Source organism: Pleurodeles waltl, chromosome 8 (genome assembly GCF_031143425.1).
Source record: "Pleurodeles waltl isolate 20211129_DDA chromosome 8, aPleWal1.hap1.20221129, whole genome shotgun sequence".
In the NCBI taxonomy this organism is placed as follows: Eukaryota; Metazoa; Chordata; class Amphibia; order Caudata; family Salamandridae; genus Pleurodeles; species Pleurodeles waltl.
In genome coordinates, this window is record NC_090447.1 from 1,210,995,395 (window position 1) to 1,211,020,465 (window position 25,071).

Below are 25,071 nucleotides of genomic sequence, written 5' to 3' on the forward strand. Positions count from 1 at the left end.
AAACACAGCTGATCTGAGGCTGATTTGAAACCGATTAAAACTGGCTGAACTGCACTGCAGGACTGGAGTTTCAATTTGTGACAGTCCAAATCGAATCAAAGCAATTGGAGTCTAGATTTGAAGCTTGAGTGCCATCTGATGAATGAACATTACTTTATTTATGGACTATCCCCAATATAAGTGAATAATGTCTTGGAATTGCTTATAAGTGTGTGCCTTAAATGTAGATTTCTTGTTTATGACAGTCTTTGATTGTTAAAATTTGGGGGTTGCAGGTTTGTTCCCCCCCCCCCTCTAAGTACACCGCCTTTTGGAGATTAGGATCAAGAGAGGCTTAGAGGATTGGGTATTTGTGAGTGCCATTTCCCCTAAAAAACCTCCACCCTTGTATCTTTCCAAGTGGCCCTTCCCTCTCCCACTGCAGAAGGTTTCCATGCTTACCCAGCCCCTCTGTCCTGTTCCAAGTAGTTCTATAACTACTTGGGGCTTGCGAAAGATCCAACTCAAACACCTTAATGTCACAGAGATGTTGTCATATTAAAGTGTCAACATGTAGACTAGACAGCTTTAGGAAAAGTGACAATGTTCTCAACAGTCCTACAGAGCTGGGGCAAAGACAACAAATATCACTCTAAACCTGTCGCCGAATGTGCTAAGCCCAACCTGGAGCCAGCTCCTCCTGGTGATTAAGACAAAGTTTTTGCCCTCCCTGGCATATGGTCTGGAAACTTATTGTGGCAAGTTTACCGATTTCATGAACATTGCCCAGAGTAAAGTTTTTTGTTTTCTTTTCCGTCTGCCATACAGTTCTTCACCGTCACAAATCAGATTGGAATTCAGGCTACAAGACCAAGCCATGGTACAGGTCGGGGCTCTCCTCAAATATGCCTCTCTACTAAGCCAGGCACGATGAACACACTAAAAGCACTGATCTCGGAGGAAACAGGCCTGAACTTGACAGAGGTCTCAAATTAATGGTTGGATAACATTGTCTTGGCAATTAAGCATCTACAGGTAGAAGAGCTGTGGCAAAAAACCTTACTGCATGAACTATTCAAGCAACTATTAAATAAACAAATCAAGTGTCTATTGTGGAGCAAGGATAAAGACAAGTTCAAACTACAGTCCCATTCATGGATGACTATGAAAACATACAAAGCTCCGACAGCACAGCCATACCTGGCAGAAATATTTAAAACGTCTCTAAAAACAAAGATGCTGGACGCCAGATTTGGTCTACTTTCCACATCGGATGCAGTTCCAGAATGGCTCAAATCCTCAAACAACCGGAGATGCAGGCTATGTGTATACATAAAGGGAGACTTCTTACACTTTCTATGCAAATGCCCTGCACTGTTACCCTGGAGGAAACTGTACCTCAAAAACATTTTCAACTCCAATGGCATCAGCTCATGCCGACAAGCTATCCTATTTTGTCTCAAAGTGTTGACACCTCAATACATGGCATGTGTGGCAAAATTAATTTGAAAAGTGAAACACCTTATAAAGCATGTGCCAAACAACCGTGAAAGTTGATTGAGCTATTAATTTATCACTAATTAATATTGTCAGCTCTGTTTACAAGATCAGCTAGATGCAGAATTTTAAAGACAGCATGGAGTTGGAGAGAACAGTTTCTGTTATTGCCCTCGTGATGATAAACACAACATAATTTCAAATGGGGGACCCATAATCTATCATGGTGTTAGTGCTTTTAAATCTATGAGAATTATAAATTCCAGTAAAAGTTTTTGGTGTTCTTAGATAATAATGCTTTTATGCTCGTTGCTGATGGCAATGGTTTTTATTAATTATGCAATAAAGTATTAATCTACTGTAAGTGCATTTAGGTGTACATACATAAATCGATTTTGATACACTTTTTATTGTTTTTGATGCCAAGTAGATGAACTGATTTTTTATTCACTTATGATTTTTAGAATCCTATAGTGGTGAAGCAGTGTTTATTTCGCTCCCAGACAAGCTTCGATAGCATATTTAGGTAGTTGAATGTGGTGTAGTTATTTGCTACGTTATTAGGGGTCAATATTGTTTACATTTGTATAAAAGGAGCTAAAGTAATAATTATTTATTTTTGCATTATCATCCTAGCATAAGGTTAACAACAAGTGGTGGACCTTAAGAATATATTCATGTCCATACTTGGTCAAATATCTATCTATATGTTTCTGCCATATTTGTAGCCTACAAAGGTCTGGAGCATTCAACATGAACAAGGGACCCCTATATCGTGAAAGCTACAGTCCTTTAGTAGTCACAGTCACTGTCAGGACATACCTACTACGTTGTTTACTCTGGTTCTCTGACCAAAGTAACTAAAACACAGCCCTTTAGTGCAGTGACAAGGGCATACATGATAATAGTGGTCGTGCTTCTCATTTCCACCTTGGTAGTCTCCCCTGCCCCTCTCTTATTCTCAGGACCCCTACATGCCAGAAACTCAAACCTATGTGTGTACATAGTGCTTCTTCTGACCTACCAATCTTTTGAGTGTGCGCCACATGCCAGACAAAAAGTGAATAAGTCACCCAGAGTTTGTTTTCAAAATGAGTGTTCCATTCCCTTAAAACAGTGGAGTTTTTTTTTTAGTTCTCTCCCAGTCGTTTTCCACAGCTGACAAACTTTCCTGGGGCATTGAAGTGCTTCCACAAGCATGTATCCTGGGTCTGGCTCACAGTGGGTCTAGGAATGTATTTGGGCTTCATTAAAAATCTTTTCTGGCAAACCAGTGAAATAAGGCACGATGTTTGATTTCTCCCACCCGTCTTCAATACGTTCTTATCACAGTGTCTGGATGGATATATATTTGGAGTATCAGAAACCACACTTCATTGCACTCAACAAATGTAAATTATTTGCTATGAACTGACCCGGAGATCTATTTCAAGGTAATCTCAAAGAAGTAACTCATTTAAAACAATATATGAACTGGAATATTTATCAGATTTAAGCATGACTATCTCAAGTGAGTATGAGACAGAGAACAAGGGTCTGTGTGAGTGGTGAACAGTGCGACCATTTGTCTTTCTTGATTTGTGGGTACGTATGGGTCAGTGATTGTACATCTGTGTCCCTGACTGTGACTGCAAACACATGTCCTGGGGCTCTCTGGCTTATATGTAGATTTCTATATGGTTAAATGTGAACAATGGGGATGTTACTCCTCGAGGGGCTGTGAGTCACATAGAGTAGGCAAAGAGAGCAAAGCATGAGGTGTCTATGATGTAACTCAAAAGAATAAGTTGAATGATATTCCAGTTATTCGTGTTTTACCCATCGGTACGTTTAGGTTGTATATGCCCCCCTTCTCCCAGATCATGTGCCCCTATTTCTAACATACATGCAGAGGATTAAAGGGACGCCACATTCAACATGCATAATGAAAAAGGTAAAAAGTAAGCCTGGCCTACGGCCACTGTCCTACTCCTTGACCCAACTCCTAACCGGGATACACTACCCTCCTTCAATTAAAAAATCAGTACCTGGGGTTTTGCCACCCAACTCCACAACCCTCCCCCCATGCATACTGAAAGACATATCTGATCTCCTGCCAATCACCCTCTCTACCCTACGTGCATTCCTGCCCCGCCCCAGCCAAAATCCATTGAAAGTGGAGCACCAGCACTGCATTGACCAATGGCTCATAGACAACTGCTGGTCAGTGTGGCTGCATACCTGCTCTCAGTGCGGGTCTGCCGAGAGCCACGCTGGCAGTGGAGAAGGCAGTTGGAGTATGCTTAGCACTACCTGTATTCTCCCTTTTCCCTTAGTTATGTGGAGACCCAGGCGAGGTGGGAAAAGGTGAGTTAGAGCAGCAAATGGCTTTCTAAAGCTGCACTTAGGTCTTGGGGAACTGAGGTGAGGTTCCAGAATGAAGGGGAAGCGAGGGCTTCCCCAGATGATGTCACAACAGTGGTGGCATGTCACTCGATTGAAGAACTAGATTCGGATCCGGTTCTTCATGCTAAAGGCTTTCTAAGCATTCCAAGTTCTACACAATACAGTGAGGCTACACAGCAGTATTCATCCCTTAGGCGTCAGCCCCAGACAGTCACTGTGGTGGAATCAACCTTCTTCTTCATAGGGATAACATTACAGCTTCCATTGGTGCTAGCAGATGTATTCCTGATCCCATGAGAAGACACTCTTCAACAAAGAGAATAAGAAAATAATTTCTGTGCAGAACTATTGGCTGTTGTGCTGCAGGATCAGCAGCTGTATGAGAACAGGCATTCAGACTTCAGCTGAATCATGATGTGCAAAAATGGCACCATCCCTGCATTCTCAACGCCCTAGTCATAGTTATGGCCACACAAGTCAGGTTGTAAGGTGTGGTGCAACTATCTGGTCATGACATGCCCAGCTCCTGCTGTTGAAGCTCCCGTTTAAATCGCCCATGCCTCCCACTCTCTGTCCAGTGGCTCAGCTAGCCCCTGTGATTCCAGTTCCATGCTGGGACAGGCGGGGTAGCTCCCGCTTGTCTTTCAGTACCTATCTTCCAACAGAGTTTGTGCATCGCAGCACAACCTCCACAAACAGTGACTATCCCTCTTTCTCTTAAGGCTACGTTCTCTGCCCTTTCTTCAGCCAACATCACCCCTTCGGCCTCTGCCACTGATAATCTCCCCCCGTCTCCTCTGGGGCAGGATTACAAGCTTTTCCTCTTCTGTCCACCACTTATTCTCTCGGAATACTCATCCTGCTTCCTCGGTGAGCTCAGCCGGCTGTCTCAGGTCTGACCAGTGGCTGCCTCTTCTTGTCCTTCACCTTCAGCGCTCTCAGTGCTATTTCTTGGTGTCTCTCGCTCCTACTCCATCAGCATCTGGCACTGGCTGTGAGTGGTGTTCTATTTAATTGTGATCCTTCTGTGATTGCCACTGTTTGCTCCTGATGTCTCTGATATCGCCATCATCTATTAATACAGGTAACGTAGCTGTCTCATGCAGGTCCCTTTCTCCCTCCTAACCCACTGGCTCTCTGTGTCCGTCTGGCCATCTGTTCACCAGCCCCTGTCACTAGTGGTTACTGCCTGCCCTCCCACTGCTAATACATGTCAGTGCCTGTCTGCCTTCAAACTTCCCACCACTAGAAGTCACTGCCAGTACTCCCCTGGCTGCCTCTGTCTATTTCCCACTTCACTACGGCTGTCACTTGCTGCCTAGGCCTGTTTTCCCTGTCACTAGCTGTCTCCTAGTGCTCACTGTCTAGTCCATGCACTACTAGTCAGAGCACTGGATGTGTAAGTACATCGGGTCGCTCTTCCCAAAACCTAATGCATATCAATTGCAAACGTCTGTTTCGTTGGTCTTTCTTCCCACTCACTCAAGTCTTGCCTCTGAATATCGGTGTTCTCTTCACACCACCGCTGCATCGCACACACGTGCATTTGAAGGAGGCCCTACCCCATATGGTCACCAGGAAAAGACAAAGGCCCTTACTAAGGAAACCGTATCCATTAGTCCCAGTTAGTGCGACAGAGGAATGCCCTCCTTAGAGTCAATCAGTGAAGGATTGGGGCCTGTAAAACATACAGCTCTTCGTGCAGCATCACAAACTCGTCACTAAGTTGCTTAAAACGCAGACGCATGGACTGCCCTCTCTCCCGAGTCGCCATGATTGTCTTGATGGCTGGCCCCGATTAGACCATGGACTTGATATTGGATCGAAAACATGCTGGTTTCTTGCGACTGTTCCACAAAAATATTATATGTGAAATGAATTTACAGAGTCTACTTGAATATCCGTGTTAGAAACCCAGGACCATTGTACAGTATTGTAAACTTTATACATAATTTGCCTTCACAACACATGGTATCGTCTGCTCAGTTGTCACATTTGTTCTTTCACCTATTTAAACACAATGAATACATGAGCAACAGCATAAAATTGAGACTAATAATGAGTTTTCATGAATTCAGTTTTAAGTTGTTTAATTTACCTTGGTTACCAATCGACTTACGGACACGGTTTCCTTAGTAAAAGATTCCCACGCGACCTTTGCCTTTTTCGCATACACACACGGAGCACCGCTGCCTCACACAACCCCCACCATAGCTATACACAAACACCTCTATGTACGCCATTACAACAAAGAACACACAGATGCAACCAAAATAGGGTAATCTTACTGAGTTCGCCAAAATACAGGCGAGGGTATTGCTGTGAGAAGAGTCCGCGGTGGAGGCTTTCTCTTTCATAGGTTTTTGTTTGAACTAAATATATTTAACGAACAGGTGGAAAAGGGCATTTGAGGTGGAAAATATTGACATACAGATCGGGCTGTTTTACTGGCGACTGAATTTCTTTCTGTTTGTTATATCCAATAATCTCTGACATTGGAACGCGATTTGTAGAATATGCAATTTTTTGCTGCTTAACTAAAATTATTATTTTACGAATTGCTCCTGACATCTAGCGGTTTTATTTGGTTCTGCAGAACCATGAACACAACGAGGAGCGTGTTTGCGTGAGATCGAGCTCCATAAATTACTCTTTTCTCTTGATGTTGATTTGAATTGGCTTTCCTCATCATATAATATTACACGCGTTTTAATTAACTAAGCAATATATTTCACACAGGGCAGCCACGAAGAAAAATCAGCAAAATACCCGCGCTCAAGCAAGCTCATGTTTACAGAGGTTTGATGAAGGAGTACAAGAATGTACTGACTGAATGACTTATCATCTGAGTATCCAAACCACTGGCATTGGAACGAACTAATGGTTGAAACATAGCTTATAAAATACAACCCGATGACAATCCAGGAATCCATATTTTGTATTAAATGCCCTTTTGTTTTTATATATCACTATCTCTGAATGTCTTAGATATTTTTTGATATGTTATATATGTCTGTCTGGGTGCAGCCACTCAACATCTGTGACTTTTAATAGTTCCCCGTGTATTTATGTGCTTATACACGCCTACTGCACTGTTTTTAGTCAAACTTTCTTTATAGAGTTTTAAAGTTATAACAGTGGCATTGTTATCAATCTTCACAAATAGGCATCAGAATTATGCTTAGCGTGCTAGTAAATCACACAGTTTCAGCATGACGCTCTATCTATCAAGTAAACAACTTAATCAGAGCAACAACATCACAATATGTGATTCTGACACCTACATCACCGCCTTAACCGCGCAAAAAAACGAAATAAGCAAGGTTTACAGAATGAAAAAGAACCATGAGTTATTAATATATGGTTAAATATTATGTGGAGTGTGAGGGTAATCCTAGCAGACGCTCTCGCCTCCCCCCAACTGTGGACCATTGCAGGCCAAACTCCAGCCTCAGAGTGTAGTTATATTTGAAAGAGTTGGAGTGCTCCCTGCGTGTGGGGCAGGCAGTAAGAGGGAGGACAGCGGACAGGAAAGATACCAGAGGGCCTCAAGTATATTCACAATTGTTTTAATTGTCCCGAAATACTTCTTCCAGGCGTTCCATAGTAAGTGCCTGCCAGAGTCTGGCATGCCATTGAGTAATTGGTGAAGCAGCGGGGCTTTTCTATACGGCTGCTAGTGCCATTTTACCGTCTCCCAGGCATAAACAAAGGAATGGAGATGGCTTGAGGTTTGGCGTCTGAGAGACTTGTCTCTTAATCTTAGGAAAATATATCCCGGTGCTTCTGGCTCTGGGTATCACAAAATGTATTTAATTTGCACCAAAACTTCAGGCCAATATGGACAAATCATGGGGCAATCCCAACACATATGGTGGAAATCTCCCAGCAGCCCACACTCCCTCCAACATACACCATATATATTGGGGAAGATTCTATTGAGTTTTGTGACATAGCTATACCAATCATATAAAACTTTGTAGTGAGCCTCTCTCATCCCCATGGATTGAATAAACCTTTGGATATCATGCCATAGCCATCACCATTGATCATCAGAAATTCCCTCCCCCAATTGAGTGAATTCGGGGTTGAACGTTAGGAGAAGTGTCCATTAAAAGTGCATATAAAAATGAGATAAATTATTTCATTCCCCTTGAGTGTTTAACAAACTTTTCTATGGGGAAAAGACCCTCATGGCCGCTTCCCTCACCTCAGGTTCATGCACCCAAAGTCTGAATTGTGCATAATTTTATCTCTCTGATGCAGCTAATCCAAAATTCAGCTGACAATTGACAAAGGTGCGAATATTCCACCTGTGAAATAAATCAGATATCATAAGGCAAGAACCTTCCCTCCAATGATCAAAGGGTCATGCCATCCCAGGTATCTAGAGTCGTTTTTGTAGGTGTGCTTAAATATGCATTGCTAGGTTAAATCGTTTTGGGCTTCCATAATAGATCCCAAATGTAGCATTCAACAACTATGCGTTCCTTATGGAGCCAATGTTTATCGGACTCAGGTAGGACCACTCCATGATCACTCTGAATTATGCTGCTGATAATAAGAGGGGAAGTCCAGTACAGAAAGTCCTCCTGGGTCCTTAGGCAGCCTGAGTGCACTATATGGGAGACTGGCTCTACGATCTTGCCATATTAATTTAATCAAGAGAGTGCGCAGTTTTAAGAAAAAGTCTCTCGCTAATCGGGTAGGGAGACCTTGAAATAAATATAAGAACGGAGGTAGTACCGTCATCTTAACGGCATGAATACGCCCAAGCCATGACAGCTATAGGGAAGCCCACCACTTAAGATCTGGCCTAAGTTGCTGGAGCAATGGGAGGTAGTTGGCTTTGTATAAGTCAGAAATTTTATGGGTGATTTTAATACCCAGGTACATAAGATCTTTCTTAACCCAGTGGAATATAGTTGTAAGGGCCAGAGCCGCAATCTCAGCAGACGGGACGGTTAAATTAAGAAGGTATGATTTGAAAAGATTGACATGGTATCCTGCCACCCCCTCAAACCAAGCCAGTTCCAGTTGCAAAGTTACAAGCAACGTTGCTGGGGATGTTAAGGACATCACCCCACTAGAGTCATCAGACCTCGACCCTACAACTCCTCTCTCGGGTTCCCCATCATAACATTGCGGGCGTTTAGGTAATTTCTCACTGAAGAATTTGCAGCTGAAGCAGATATAATCGATACATTCTTACAGCACCTTGACATCAAACTATGCTTAGACAGAGCCTTATATTGTAATAGACAATGGTACCCTGCATTTTAAGCATATAATAGAGGCAGCTGAGCCCAAGGGGACCCTCTTGGTCAGTTTGTGGAAACAGTGGCCCATGCGGCCAAGTATTGTAAAGTATATTATCAAGACAAACAAGAAGCAGAGTTCAGTCACAATTTAAGTAGGAGCACCAGAATCTCCTCTGCCCCATTTCGTTTGCTGCTTCCTCGGGTGCCTTTGAGGGAGCCATGAATCTTTCTCTGGTCTGACTGAGGGGTCGGTGGTAGATGACTGTCAGCGACTTTCGCAGCCTTACAGTCCGAAGGTGAAAGACCTAAGAGTTTTACTGCTTCCTACATTATTTTAAGGTCATAGCATCTTTCATTAAACTTTTACTTCACACATACTCTTACTTTTACCCTCCAGCTTCTTGCTGCCAGTTTTAGTATTGTGCTTTCTACTAAGAACCATTTTGCCCCAGACCAATCACAATACAATAAGAAAAAACTGTGACTACAGCGGCTACAAACATACAGCTAGGTCTCTCTCATTGGCGATAAGAAACTGATCTGGCGCTAGGCACTATTTCTAGAGATGTGGTCCGATTAATCTTTTTTCAAGTTCAGAGAGGTGAGGAGACACCCAATACAAACTACAGTGTAACCTACTGGCTACACATTGAATCTCAGAGACCGAATACAATTCCAAGGGCTTTATTTTATACTCAAAGTCAGGCTTACATAAATTAATCTCAACACCATAGAATAGACATATAAAATCACCGAAGGATAATTAAAACATTGCACAACATGGAATTTAATCAACATGTGCAGAACGAATATTTCAATATTGATAATGCAGAAAATTAGAAAAAGCGGCTGATGCAATAAATCCAAATTCAAGGTTTTCCACCTGGCTATTAATTCTAGATGTCTAGCTGTTCTAATATCTATGAAAATCAGAGAAAAAGGTCAGCACAGCAGAACTCTGTAGAAGTTTCTGTTCAGAGAGATGTGAGTGGCATGAAGCCAATTAGGAAACATGGTAGGTCTGTACCTCAGAGAGGTCCACTCTGATCAAGGGGCAAGGGGAATCTGAATCTACAACTTGGTAAACCAACCTAGTCTTAATTCTTCCAGAAGCTGACATCCGAACCAGAACTTTCCACTGAAAAACAACATTACAAATCACACATTGTAATTGGTGTTTTCCTTTCAAATCTCTTCCATCCAACTTTGGTGCACCCTCGCACTTAGGAATTTCAGAGGAGAGTTACAGCAGCCAATTCAGGATACTCCTTCTGCTTTGGCAACAGGTCTCCTCAGGATCTTTTATTTTCTATGTAAAACAGCATCCTTACTAGCTGAAGACTCATACTATCACACCTGCAGCTTAGAAATATATGCAATAACACAAGCTTTCATGTTGAAGGTTAAAAATGAAAAAATAATTTGGGCCTTCACTCTGGTCATTTGAAAATAAACATGAATACACTTTAGTTTAAATAGTTTTCCACACATTTCTCAAGATGAATATAAGATCATTATGGAAATAACAATTTCTAAAATACTGCAACCTAACATATTTGCAAAAATAACAAATGAGAGTGGTTTATATAAAATTATATATTCATACTTACCCTTACTTTTAAGAGTTTCAGTGCACCACCTTATATGAAAGGTCACCTACACGTGCTTATATAGGAAAATAATCACTACTTTATTTCACATTTTGAGACATAATAGCACAGCCAGGTTTTGCTCTCTCAAAACCCTACACAAAACTTACTCTTATCGGGACTAACCACTAGGGTCCAATCCACCAAAAAATCGAAGTCTTGGTTTTTTGGTCCAGTATTTCCATATTTTTTTAAGATTTACAAATGTGTCCTAGTTTATGCCTTCCAAACCATGTCAGTGGTGTATTCCTGGAAACATTCCAAAGGGCATGCAAAGGGCCTGGCACTCCAGCATGCACATAAAAGGAACCTGTACTTCGTGACTGTTCACGCTTACCTGTTCACACTACAAGCCTGAAACATGCAGGGGGAATGGACGTCCAGGGCACCCGATTCTGAACATTCTAGAATGAATCTATAGGTAGTCACAAACTACGTGGACTAAATGAAGAAATGAAGTGCTCAAACATGCTTAAAACTGAACTCCATGCAGAAGGGGTTGTTCACATTTACAAAGTCTTGCCAATATACAGTGTTGGAATTGAGGTAATCGTTCTGGATGGAGTGCTTTACAAAACTATTTATTATTTAATAACACACACAATGACAAAAAATATACCATTTGACCTCAACACTTCCCTTCTTTTTTTTACAACTTTTAGTGTCAGAAGATTAAATTATCAGAAGGTTGAATGACCAAAGGCGTTGCCTTCTACTGCTTTGAAGCGATCAGCAATGCCAAGTTTCAACTCGTCATGTAAACATAGATATAACATTTATCCATTTCAAACATGTAACTATGACTAATAAAAGTCATAACTATGGGAAAGCCCTGTGGCATGATTAATGCTTATTGAAACAGAAAAAATTCTCTCCTATGGATTAATTCAGTTTTATTAATTTGGTAAAGCGATCCAAATAAAAACGTGAAATATACAGTTCTGTCACCTCCTATCCGGTGGCCCATAGCATTCATGTATCAGTTAAAACACCTACTTAAAACACAGCCCTTTCCATTCCCACCCAAACACTTCCCCATAAACTCATTTAAGGAAATAGTTTACAGCATCTCCTTGATTCTCCCATGTGAGGCCCTGTAAGTGGAGACCCCCACACGTCAGGCCATCCTCCAACCAGGTAGCTTCATTTGTGATGTCCTGTGGAGTTGAAGTTAAATGTAACTGTTGAATATATTCGGGGCAGAGGTCAGCTCATTGAATTCAGATGACAGCAGATTAATAGAGGGGGCCTAAATCTGCTGATAAGTTGCTATTTTATGCATTGTGGAGTGCGTTAGTTTAACCATGCTCAGTAAATGCTATTTATTATGGTGACATAGAGTATAATTTTGGACTCTGTCCAAGCCCCAGAGTGAGAGGATTGCCTGCTGTGCCAGCCCTAGAGCTAAAGCCATTTCCCGGCCTTTTAAGGACTTCAATGGTTATTTTAATTGGTTAGGTAAGCCTAAACAATATATACACTGGGAATCGGGGATCAGTGTATCAAAAAGTGGTCTAAGACTCACAGGGGGCAGCTCCAGGGGGTGTCTGGGGCATTATACCCCTCTAATAAATATATTTTTTACGTATAGTTGGGTACAGGTCCTTTCAGTTGGAAATGGTGTAATGTCTGTCGAATTTCACCAGAAATGTTTACATACACACTGGGAAAAATGCACACACACACACTCCCGCTCTGTTTTGAAAGTCCTAACGAAATGTTGGTTAAAGTGCAAAATATTGTGTTTCTCTCTTAGTACTCTGACCAGTCTGCATTCGTCTCTCTTTCCACGGCCCCTTAGACTCCTCTCACGCACTCTGCTTGTCTTTTAAAGTATTTTACCATTCTATGCTAGCCTGATTGTCGGAAAATCTGACTGTCACACTCTTCTCAATCTTACTAACCAAGCTATGCTCCTGAGGACTCTCTCCCAGTATGGGGCCAGTTTTGGGCAGTTCCAGAGCAGCTGAATCAGAGATCCCGTGTCCACGCTGCCCCTCCAGCATTCCTTGTTTAGATTTGGATGTCATATCTGTACCCTGGCGGGAATCCAGTACCACACTGTTACAATCTTATTAGCGGTCTCCATGTTGGATGCCTTGAGTGTGGCATGCCTTTATCAATAGAAAATGTCTTCCCATTCCTTTTGTGTAAGCTCCTGCTCATGTCCTTTTTCCAGCTGGTTCTTTCCTGCTAGTATTTCTTGAGGGGTGGTTGTGCTAAAAGAGTGTATACACTGGCTAGTTTGTAAATAAAACATGCTGGTGCCCAAAACTCTCCTCTGAAACCGGCGGCTACTTCATTTAAATGTTTGAGCGCAGACAACTAAGGCAGCGTAATCCTAAACCCACCTCGGGCCTCTTTAATCCATGTACAGCCACTCCCTGCCCCTTCACCTCACTCTTGTAGCTTTCTGCTTCCTCCCTTTGTGATGCTTTTCAGTCTTTCTTTTCTACTTCTTTCCCATATGGGTCTTTTGCTCAAAGTAATTGCCTGATGCAGAAAAATAAGTGCCAATTATCAAAAATAAGTGCTGGTTATCAAAAATAAGTTCTGGTGTCCTGCGCTGGCAACCACTGGCTCAAATTAAGCACTGAGTGTATACCTCTGTTATCAAGCAACTATATTTGTCCATCATGGAAGAATTATTTTTACAAATGGTGTTAATGGTTTGTGTACATTTGATTGAACAGATGGATGCATCACCCATTGCATGGTCTGTAGGTATTGTATAGAATCTGAATCAGGTAGCTCATGCTCACTTTGTAGTATGTCAAAGGGGATAATTCCTTCTGTATCAAATATGCAGCCAATTCTTTTTCAGCCCACTAACAGCCGCCATAGAAAGCATTCAGCCCTGTGGTAAAATCTGGATTGACGAAGAAAGAGGTTATCGGGGATGAGAATGTTGTGAGTCTCCTTCCCTCTGCCTCATTGTCCCAGACTACCATACTGATCCTTATTATAGGGGAGGAGTATAAATCCCATGCCCTGTGACTCCGGGGTAGTCAGGGATCTTCCAAATATGATTACCTGCTAACACCAGGTCCATGAAGCACCAATGTAAATTGAATGCAACTCAGTCCCTCTCCACCATGAACCTCAGTTGTGCAGCTTGATAATATTGTGTGATATTGGCCATCCCCAGTCCACCCTCACTAGTAGGTCTGTAAATCAGGTGTCAGTGCATGCAGGGCCTCCTTCCATCCCACACAAACCTGATTTCTATTTGCAATGTCCATATAGCATTGTGCGGGGGGAGACAGAGGGAGCGATTGGAACACAAACAGCACCTTAGGTAGAATTGTCATCATAATGGTTGCAATTCCTCCCAGCTAAGAAACCCGGTATTGCTGCCAGGTGGATAGATTTGATTTCACTTGACAAAGGAGAACCTGGTAGTTGGTCTCCTCACTCTCGGATGGCAAGTCTCAACTGGTGCGCAGAGCCCATGGTTGGATAATGCTAAATAACTACAAGGCTCTTGTGCCTTTGAAATATTTCAGCATCAGGTATTCAGTTTCCGTTAAGGAGCAATTCCTATGGTACCAGTTGGGATTGCTCCCATAAAACCACACCTTCCTCCATGGTTACTGGAGTGTTTACCAAACAAGTGTTGACTGTGCCATCGGTGGAAGGTGAATTGCTTCATCTGGTCTGCTCCTGTGATGCACTGAGGGAAAAAAGGAGACTGTTGTTAAAAGCCCCATTCAACCAAAGGGGCATTTACACACTGAGGCAGACGGTATTGGCTTGCTTCGACCCAGGGGACTCCCAGCTCAATTGTCACTTCTGTAAATTCCTGTTGAAGGTGAGCAAAAAACTGTCTTACCACACAGTGATTTGCCCTACCACACAGGCACTAGACATGGGTGATGAATGAGGAGACTGACCCCTAGCTGCATTGTGGACTAGCCAAACTTATGCTGAAGGTGCAAAAAAACCTATCCTATACTGCCCACCTCTTAATTTTTGGGCTTGAACTGGTACAGAAGGGACTGATAATTCCTAGAGGGCATAGCTTTGCCGAAGACAGGGGAAATCTATCATGTAGCCCCTCTGTCACTGTAAAGGGGGAGCCACGTGGCTTGTCTCTGTGGGAGGGTGATCACATCTATGTCATGTTCAGTCTCGTGGTCACCTGGGGGGGGGGGGTCACCTGGCATTGGCCACCATGGAAGGAGACCGGCCCATCATGCATCCACATCTGCTGCTACTTTGTGCGGGTGAGTGCCTCGTCACTGTGGGAGGGTGATCACTTCAGGCCCCCCCCCCACCATTTTCTGGTGGTCCCTGGGCAATTTTGTGATTTCTGCCCTCTGAACTTTATTACAAGGGCAAGGCTGATCCCCTGCCCTTTCAATACTTAGATGAGCCCTCTCAAGAAGGTGCTGTCTCACACAGTCCATTCAATTTTAAGCATGAAGCAACCATGTGGAAGAGACTCTTTTCTGCTAGTTGAGGCTATGTACAAATGTGCAGCAGATTTTATTCAATATTTTAACTTGTGTTATTCCTTTTAACTAATATTGGGGTATGTATGTAGGCATGGGTTTTTCAGTCTAACAACAATAACTATGGGGGCTTGTCCGTTTATGTATGTATGGGGTTCTAATTAGTTTATTCACTCTGTGGCTGCTACTCAGACCCTTAATGGAATTTGTAATTTGTATGTCATGTTTTTATGCTGTTGTTTTATTGCAAAGGTTTTAATTAACTATGCAATTAATAAAAGAACTACTACTACCGGTAGTTGATTTCAGCCATGTTCAAAGCTGTGGGAGTTAGCTGGACACTTACATACATGATGGATGTCTCCTCCCATGCAACAGAATATTGAACACTTAGGTATGATTTGTGTGTCTGAGGTACACTTAGAACTAGAACCTCCAAACCTTTTGCCTTAATCCCTCCTATGATAATTAATTTAGTATTGTTGAGCCTAGGATTCTGTGTACTTTACCACTACTACGCAGTGGTAAAGTGCGTGTGCTCTCTCCCTAGAACACGGTAAAATTTACTTACACTTGATTGGCATATTTAATTTACTTTAAGACCCTACAAAAGTGGTATACTATATACCCAGGGATGATAAATTAAATGCTACTAGTGGGCCTGCAGCACTTATTGTGCCTGTCTCAGGCCCCACATTGCAGCCTATGGGCAGTTTTAAACTGCCAAATTGACTTGGCAAAATACACATTCCGCCAATCCTAAAACTCCCTTTGTAATACATATAAATGGCCCATAGGGTAGGCCCTAAACAGCTCATAGAGCAGGGTGCATTGTATTTTTTTTTAAAGTGGGGCATGTACTTTTAAGAATTACATCTCCTGGTAGTGAAAACTCACAAATTTGTTTTTCACTATTGTGAGGCCTACCTCTTCAAAAGGATAACATTTCTATACCTTATTAGATTTAATTAGTGATAACATTTGTTTGAAAACAGGAAGCAATGTCACAGTTGTCTAAAGAATTGTCATTTAAACCCCTTTTCAACAATAAAGTTGGATTTTAGTTAACAATTCTTAAAATTCAAATTACACTATTAGAAAGTTGGTATTTTCTTGTCCTAACTTTTTGGTGTCTGCAGACTGGCCTGTTTTCTCCGGCACATGATTAGGTTACTTGGCAGTTGGCTTTTCTGTATTGTTCCAGGAAGTAACACAAACAGGAACTAGATGTTGACAGGATGGGCCAACTGTGCACATCCTCTACTGAGCCCCACATACATCTCACAGGTGCTGCCTCAGCACACACACAAAGAACTTTACACTAGCCTTTTGTGACACCAGACCCAAGGGAGCCTGGGCAGGGATGCAGGAAATTCCAGGACCATTTGTGTGGGGGAACCCTTTAGAAGTTTCTTCCACTTCAAATCTGGTATCAAGTATAAAAATAGAACCCTCAAACCCACACTTTATTTCACTCCTTGACCTGAAGAGGACTGTATGGACTGCCCTGCTGCCTTACACCTGTTGTGTACTTTAGAGGACTGCCCTGCTGCTCCAATAGGACTGTTCTACTGCCTGAGGCCTGCCATCCCCAGAAGACTGCTTGGGCCCCGGACCACCATAGTGACTCAAATGACTCATTTTCTGGTCTCCTGTTCAAAGCTACAGGGACGCTAAAAGCTGAAACACCATTTAAAGTGCAACTTTAACCTGCTTGAAGTGAGTTGTAACTCTCCAAGTCCTGGACCCTTGGAACTGGATATAAAGGTACCCAACTAGTCAATATCCAAATGTGTAAAAAAGTGGTCTGAAAACCAAGAGGTGATATGGACCTACCTGCTCACTAATTTGCCCAATGAGCATCAGTTTCAGCTTGGTGCAGGTTGAGTCTAGTCACCCCTGCCCCCTCTAAGTATGTCCAGGTGGTGCCACTGCTTAGGTCCTGAAATAAGTTGGGTGTTCGGTAAAAATCCTGCAATGCTGACGTAATCGGTGTGCCAACACTGACCTCTATCCCACCCTTGTCTTAAATTATTCTTTATTTTAGAGCACAAACTATGTGCTAGCATTTTGAAATATGTATTGCCCACCATGTAAGATGTGTGCTTGAGATGTAGTAGCATTTTACCTTGTTGAAATCTAATCTTTTAAGGTGTGCTTGAGGGATGTCCAATTTATGCCACGCTCTTGGGGCTCCAGTGCCTTAGTATATGGCCTACAATCCCCCACCTCCCTCTCCCACTCCCTTCGTTCCCCCTGACCAATTGTGTTTAGCCGACATAGCTAGTAGCTCTCTCCTAATCACTGTTTTTAGTGCTGCCAAGAGTGTGTTTACTGCTCTTGCCTCTCATATCGTTGTCCTACAAATAGTAAGAGAGAGCTGCATTGACTGCTTTAATGTTGTCCATGTGTTAATTGATACTATCCCTCAATCTCCATACTCCAGGTGCTCTTTACTCTCCCTGCACCTTAAGAAAACAGACGTTTGGGCATGGTTTGACAATGATATGGAATTTATGTGTACTTTCTGGACCAATACCCACAATGCTAATGTGCCCAGAAAATGGTCTATACACACCTACGTTTTCTGGGCAGCAGAAAAGAAGGTGTAGTCCCTGTGGATGGAGTGCTTACATTGCCATAAATTCTTCAGGTGGGTCTCCTGCAACCAGAACAGGCCTCTGGGGGAGAAGGCCCCTGTTTGGCCAAAGCGTTGGCCAGAGTTGTTGAGGTCATTGTTCATTACCAGATTTAGGTCAGCTCCCACCAGTGCTGCTGGGTCTGGAGCCGGTAAGAACTCAGAAATTGCTCTAGTTAGAAAGCATTCGAGGTGCTCATTGGGAGTATACCCAGTTGCTGTCAAGAGGTATTGATCACCCAGATTGATGCGGTAACCCTAAAGTCTCTCCGTAATGTCAACCACCTCACCTATCACTTTCTGTCTCAAAAGTTCTGGGACAGTAATATAGCTACTCATTTCCTCTTTTCAGACACAGATGACAAGTGTTGCTGGGGAAACCATGTGATTTTAATCTGTGCTAATTCCTCAGTAATATGTGTGCTTCTTGATGTAAGAAAATATCTCCCTTCCCTGCTCGAAGAAGGTCAGTATCACAGCCCTTTTATTCGGGTGATTTAAGCTTCAAACATCGAAGCACATTAATTTGATATTCATGATACTGGATGAGATAGCATCATGTCAGCCCCAGAGTTCCAATGTGTGCAGCAGTGATGAGCGTGTGTGACATATGTGATGGGGTTTTGCTGGCTCATGGAGAGTCAACATGGTGGATTGAGTGGCGAGAGTGGGCACAATTTTGTGAGTATATATCCCTGAACATCAGCAAAACTAATACATTGACTGAAGAATCCTCAACAAGTTCATCTGTAATGGATAACAATAGTTTGTGTGTAGTGAGCAGTGCCTGAACTGGAACATTGCAATTACCCATTGAGGAAACATAAGTACTTCTTTATTCACTCCCCCACCCCAACACATTCTTACTGGGGTCCGAAGTCTTGTAAGCAACTGATAATCTGTCATGCATCTCACTGATAATCACTCACTTAGACCAGCTTCTTGCTGGCCCATTTTTTCTGACAGCTTGCCCAGGTCTCCTGCTAGTCCAACACGATTGTACTGGCATCTGGTCACCATCCCTTTTTTGCTCTCGACACCCACTGCCAATGGTAGGTGCGGCCAGCCATTTTCAGATCAGAACTCTGGAGTATGCCTCGAGAGTGGCACTGAGGGAGACCCAGCACTCAGCAGACATCAGATAGTGTTCTGATTTGATGAAGCTGGCCATCCCAGCGGAAGATGATTCAGAATGGTGACCTCAGCTGTAGGTGACCTCCTTGCTCCTCAGGTAATTGATAATCCGATTAAAGCCTTTGTATCACAGCAGAGTAACTGTGGACAGGTCCTGAAATAGCACCAACTTATGGCCTCGAAAAATGAGTGAGTGTGCTTCCATGTCTCTTCTGAGGATCTCCTCTTTCAGCTATAAATTATGTACACAATCCAAGATGTCCGTAGGTCGCCCATTGTTTTCTCTGGGGCAGCCCACTCTGTGGACTCTGTCCAGCTGCATATTCACCTCACATTCTCGGGTCAGAATCTTCTGAAACAGAGCTTTCACTTACCCTCCCATTTCTGCCCCCTTATTACTTGTCCAGATTGCTCTTATTCTGATGTTGTTTCTCCACAGCGATTCTCTAGATCCTCCGCATGAGCCTGTAGGTCAGCTTGTGACTCCTGCAGTCATAGTAATTCTTGTTGCAGATGCTCGAGGTCCTCACTTCAGGCTGTCTCCCCATTCTGCAGGGGAGACACCCTATCTCTGAGGGCCCCAAAGTCATTCTTCACCTCCTTTAGTTACTGGGAAAGGTTTCACTTTACTGCTTGGGGAGTCAAAGAGAAATTCCATAAATGCCCTTGTGAGTGGTGCAGGGTCACCTATAGAGTCCTCTGTTGTCTGGGCCTGCTGTGATGTTGGACCCTCTTTGATCAAGGAGTTGGCAGACCACGTTAGCATATCCCTCAAATTAGGGCCTCCTTGTCTTTGGACATTGCCACGTTTGAGGTAACTTACACCAAACTTACCTGATGAGGGACCCTGTCCTTCCCACTTATAGTTTAAGCAGCACACGGCATGGACCTGCTACACCTAGGTCATTAGGACCGGTGACTGTGTTGTGCTCTGTGCAGTCTCCAGAGGGGGGCCCACAGGTCCTCATTGCAGCCTCCCAGTCCTTGCCCCTCTCTGTTACATTGTTAGACAGGCCACAAAGAGGTACATCTCACCCAAAAACCACACTCCATCATGAGTGCCCTTGAGTTTTCTGGCAAGCCACAGCACCAATCTCATGCTCCCCGGCTTATTAGGCATGTCTCATTCTACATGTCATATCCACCAGGAGGCTGTAATGGGACCCCACACAGCGAGCAATTGTGCTGTGTGCCTGGAGGTGGGCCACTGCCACCGGCCTTCAGAAGTGCTGGCATCACCTTTGGGTGAGGTTATTGTTGTTGTGACATTCCTCACACTGCAGGGATGTCTTTGCCTCGAATGCCACCAAACTCCAGTCTTGCCGCAGCCAGGGTGTCCACTCCCTGGCCAAATGTCCTGTGCTGCACTTGGGCCGGGCAGGCACAGAATCTCTAAGCCACAATGAGCAAGACAAGCCAGGCGCCATACTGCATCACTCGGGGCAGAATAAACAGATCAAGTTTTCCGCACAGAACGCTGTACCGTGTACTGTACTCTGCCCCTCCTAATCCCCAGACAGACAACAGCTCCTCCTTGCTAGGCTACGGCGGCCATGTTGGTCCTGTCCACACTCATCTCCATATCAGGATCCTTCCACTACACAGGTTATGAATTGTGCCAGTGGAGGGTTCTGCCAGTTTTAGAGGCTCTACACGCACTCTTGAAGGCCCCGCTGCTTGCACCACGGCAGTTAGAGGAGAATAAGGTGCACCCACTCGGCTGCCATCGTGACCATACATTACCAGAAAGCCTCTATTAGATCAACATCACTAATATTTTTCTGTACAACCGAAAGTTAAACTGATAACTGAAATGGTTTCATGGAAATAGGCTGTATACGTTTTTATTTGTGAATCAGGCCCAGATTGTGCATTTTGCTGGTATTTGAGAGCTAATGATGTATTAATCAGGCCATTCTGGAACATGAAGTTTAGCATGGCAGATGACTCAATAAAGGTGCCATTGGTGGTTTCGTAAGTAGCTTAACATGTAGGAGTTTTTCAAAAATGAACTAAATCCTGGAGCAAGATCCAACATAAAAGGAAATCTGTAGCACTGTCATATTAAAAGGCAGAGGATATGAGTATTTCATTTGAAAACAATTGAAATTGATTTGCATTTGTGTCATGGGGTATGTTTTCTCATTTCAGAGACGTGCAGCTGATAATCTAAGAAGAAATCATCAGTATCAGGTGGGCACATTGTTTAGATGTCTTTGACTGGGTGAAGCAATCCTGAGTTCCCGCCACTTAATTCATGTTGGACTTGTTCTTTAAAATGCAATCTGTTCTTCAGTTATACGCAGTGGCATAGCAAGTCTGGTTTTCCGTGCAAAAACAATTGCCCCCTCCCCCATAACAACAGTTAGCGAAAACAAACTGCAGTAATTAAGATGGTATGGGACCTGCACCTGTTCACTAATGATGAGGATGCTCTTGTTCCAATCTCTTCATCACTGCATCAACCCCCGAATATCTCCTCCCACTTCTTCTCCTCCTTATCCTCTTACCACGCTCCCTCTCTGCTTCCACTATCGCCCACTTCCTTTGCATCTCTCCACTTTCCCTCCCCGTTATATCTGTCATTAGATGGATGTAATTCAATTTAATCGCCTTTCTTGCTTTTATACTGCATCACTGGTGTTCCTTTCTCCCCCCTTGCATATCTTCACTTTCCCCATTTTCTAACCTTCTCCCATTCCCCCCTGTATCTCATTATTCATACGTGTGTATCTGCTTTACATCTTTCACTCACCCCTGCATCCTGCTGTTCATCTGTATCTAGCTGCTTTACAGCTTTGGCTCTCCCCCAATCTCCATTGTAGCTCATTATCTATCTCGATCTAGCTGATGTATAGCGTTTGCTCTCCCCGAACGAACCTCTATATCGGCATCATTGTCTATTTAGCTACTTTACACCTTCCGCTTTTCCCTTCCACACTGGGCCATTGCTACCCATCTATTTCTAGCTTCTATATCTCACTAGCTATCTCTATCTTGCTGCTTTACCCTTTCACTCTCCCCTACTCTCTTGCGTATTACACTATCGATCTATATATCGCTGCTTTACACCTTTCACTTCCCCCGTATCTCTGTATCCATCTGTATCTCACCACTCACCCCGAATCCTGCCCTCCATCTGTACCTAGCTACTTTACAGTTTTCACTTCCCCACTCACCCCTATATTTTGCTATACATTTCAATCCAGCTTCTTGCCACCTTGTATTCTCCTCCGCTCACTCCTATATTTTGCTATCAATCTGCACCTTGAAGTACACCTTTCGCTCTCCCATACTCCTCACTCCTGCATCTCTAGGCTCTAGTGCCATTCTACACATAAGTTACACAATTTCTTGTATTTTCTTCACTTTCTTCTCATCCTTATCGTACTACTTTGTTCGTTTCACTCACCTTCCACTGTCTTCTGCATCTCCATATGCCCTTCTTCCCCTCTTACCATTTTTGCATTTATTTTTCTATTCTGGCATTTCTCTCTTTTCTCACCTAGTCCATTTTCCCTTATAATACTGCACTTTCAGTGTCTCCCTCCTTTGTACTTTTCCATGTACCGTTGTGTTCAACCCTCCCTTTTCTTTACCTTACTACCTGCATCCTTCAGCCCTTTCATTTGTTCTCACCTTCATCTCTCTATTCTCCCTTGCATTTTCTACGCCCTCTTCTCTCTTCTCCCTTGTAAGTTTTCATTCTTAATTGTATCAGTCCACTGCCTTGATTTACTCACGTCTTTCCTTTTGCACTTCTCCGTTTTCTACTATATCTCTCTGTTCTGTCTAGTAGCTCTCAATTCACACATACATCGATCCTTTACCTCCTCCTTCCCTTACAACCTGCATCACTACCCCTTCGTTACCTGTCCTCCCCATGTATCTATCAATGTTCCTAAAAATGTACTTATTTTTGCACGTCTTTACTTTCAACACTGTATCTCTACATTCCCTTTCTTTGCATGTGATGGTGCACAGATCCTCTTCCCCAGACCCCTCACACGTCATTGAGTAAGCACAGTCAGGCCTCGGGCAAGGGAAGGGAAAATAATCTGTGCAACAGGTCTTTTAAGTAAACAGCAGCTGTGCAGGGAGGGGTGTCCCCAGTGCTTAATTTGTGCTTTGGGCTTATTGTTATGCCTCAAGCATTTGCTGCGAGCAAAAGACACATATGTGAAAGACGGAAGAAGGAAAAACTAAAAAGGGTCATAAAGGGAGAAAGTAGAAAGTTGCAGGATGAGCTGAAGGGGCAGGGGTGGCTGTAAATGGATTGAAGAGGCCCGAGATGGCTTCAGGATTACGCTGCCTCAGTATTCAGTGCTAGCAGATTTAATTACAGCAGCCTCCTGTTTAAGAGAAGAGCTTTGAGCACCGGCACCTCTTAATTTACAAATTAAGCACTGGGTGTCCCCCTTCCCTCCGGGCCCGAGTGCCCCTGCACTGGCCGCACTCTGATTTTTTAAAATCTTGTTATTGTATATTTTAACCTTATATATTTTGTCTAAGACACATACAGAGTGAAATGCATGTAAGACAAACAGCAGTATGGTAGCAATAGCATTACGTACATACCATAGTGAAATAACATATTAACCAGGGGCGGCCCCTCCACGTGAGCGAAGGAGCGTCGCCCCACCAAAAGAATGCCCTAAGAATGGAAAAATGAAATGGTAATAAACTTTGTTTATTACCATTTTATTTTTCAGCACCCCGCCCTGAACAAAGTGTCAGGACGGGTGGGCAATTGCTCCCGAGTGGCAGCAGGGAGCTGTGCACTTGTTTAAAGTGCACATGTCCCTTTAGTCGGCCGTCTTGCAACAGCCAGCCTGACATGTGCACTTTAAACTTCTCTAACCAATCTGTCTTAAGACAGCTGAGTTAGAGAAAGCACAGGCCTCCAGTGCTCTGTGCGGCTTAGAGAGGCCGCTCCCAGCAATCCTGACGCTGGTTTCATGCTGCTTACCAGCATGAAACCAGCATCAGGATTGGCTTATGCAGTTTCCTGGGTCCTGTGACCATTGTGTGTCAGGGCTGGGAGAGAAGGCAAGAGGAGAGAAGGTAGTTGTCAGGAGAGTGCCTTTTTATTCCTATTGTATCCCCCCACCTTCTCCATTGTAAATACGAACCAGCTACCACTAATATTAACAAGGACAGAGACCTGCTGCGTCCGCAAAGGCAATCGTCTGAAAGCAATTGCTGCAAAGCTTATAACAATGTGGCATTGCATGAGGAACAAAAAGACATTTCAGTCCGACAACGAAGGGGGAAACAATGAAATCATTAGATGACTAAACAAACTCCCACCTGCACAGTATGCAAGGAAGTGTCTGTCTGCAATTTGACACTGAAATAGCAATCTGTGTCTGCTGGGTGGGGGACATGTGCACTCAAAAGGCATTGCTCTGCATGGGCAGCCAGATAGGCGGCACTGAGGTTGGGGATCAGGGATTCCTCATAGAGTCTTCCCCACTTGGTAGGGCAGATTGGAACTCAATCAGCAGATTACCCCAGCTGGCTGAGATGGGGTATTTAAGTTTGCCCCTGATATCTTCTCTGTACAAGGCCACACTCTCACCGAGCCCAGCTTTTTATAGAGTGCTCCCAGGCAGAGATCACAGGGAGAGCCAATGTTTTCCATCTAGCAGTGATCAGGTGCTTGGTAAGTATAAGACTTACATCAATAAAGTGAGTAGAGACCCTCTTTTTCTTGGTCCAGTGTAGCATACCCAATAAACACACCTCCCATGCGTGCACTGAGGCACGCCCTGTGCAGTTCGTTAAGTGAGTGGTGATGCTCTACCAATACTGGTTAAGCAATGGGCATGTCCAAAGCATATGCAGGAAATCGTCCTCAGACAAGTGGCAGTGAGGACAAGTCATGTCTGTTCGGTGAAACTGTGGTTTATCTTGTTGGGATCGAAGTAAGCCCTATGTGGTATATAGTATTGTATGAGCCTAAAACAAGTATTGTGGGACTCCACGGAGGGGTATGTTAATATGGACAGCCATTTACTGTCTGTACAGGGGTGGCTCAGCTTGGCATCCGAGGGTGATCCAAGGCCTCTAGT

General features: G+C 43.5%; 1 protein-coding gene across 5 annotated transcripts in view; it reads left to right on the top strand.

The window, feature by feature from the left end:
• The window catches only part of TRPC4 (transient receptor potential cation channel subfamily C member 4), a 1,361,777-nt gene that overhangs the window by 1,299,137 nt on the left and 37,569 nt on the right, over positions 1 to 25,071 (top strand). For 4 of the 5 annotated variants that reach the window (XM_069205494.1, XM_069205493.1, XM_069205497.1 and 1 more), the window contains one exon: positions 21,149 to 21,190. The exons of the other annotated variant lie outside the window; for it this stretch is intronic. In XM_069205494.1, coding sequence (XP_069061595.1) covers positions 21,149 to 21,190 — 42 coding nt within the window. The remainder of the gene's footprint in view (positions 1 to 21,148; positions 21,191 to 25,071) is intronic. 5 annotated transcript variants of the gene reach the window in all.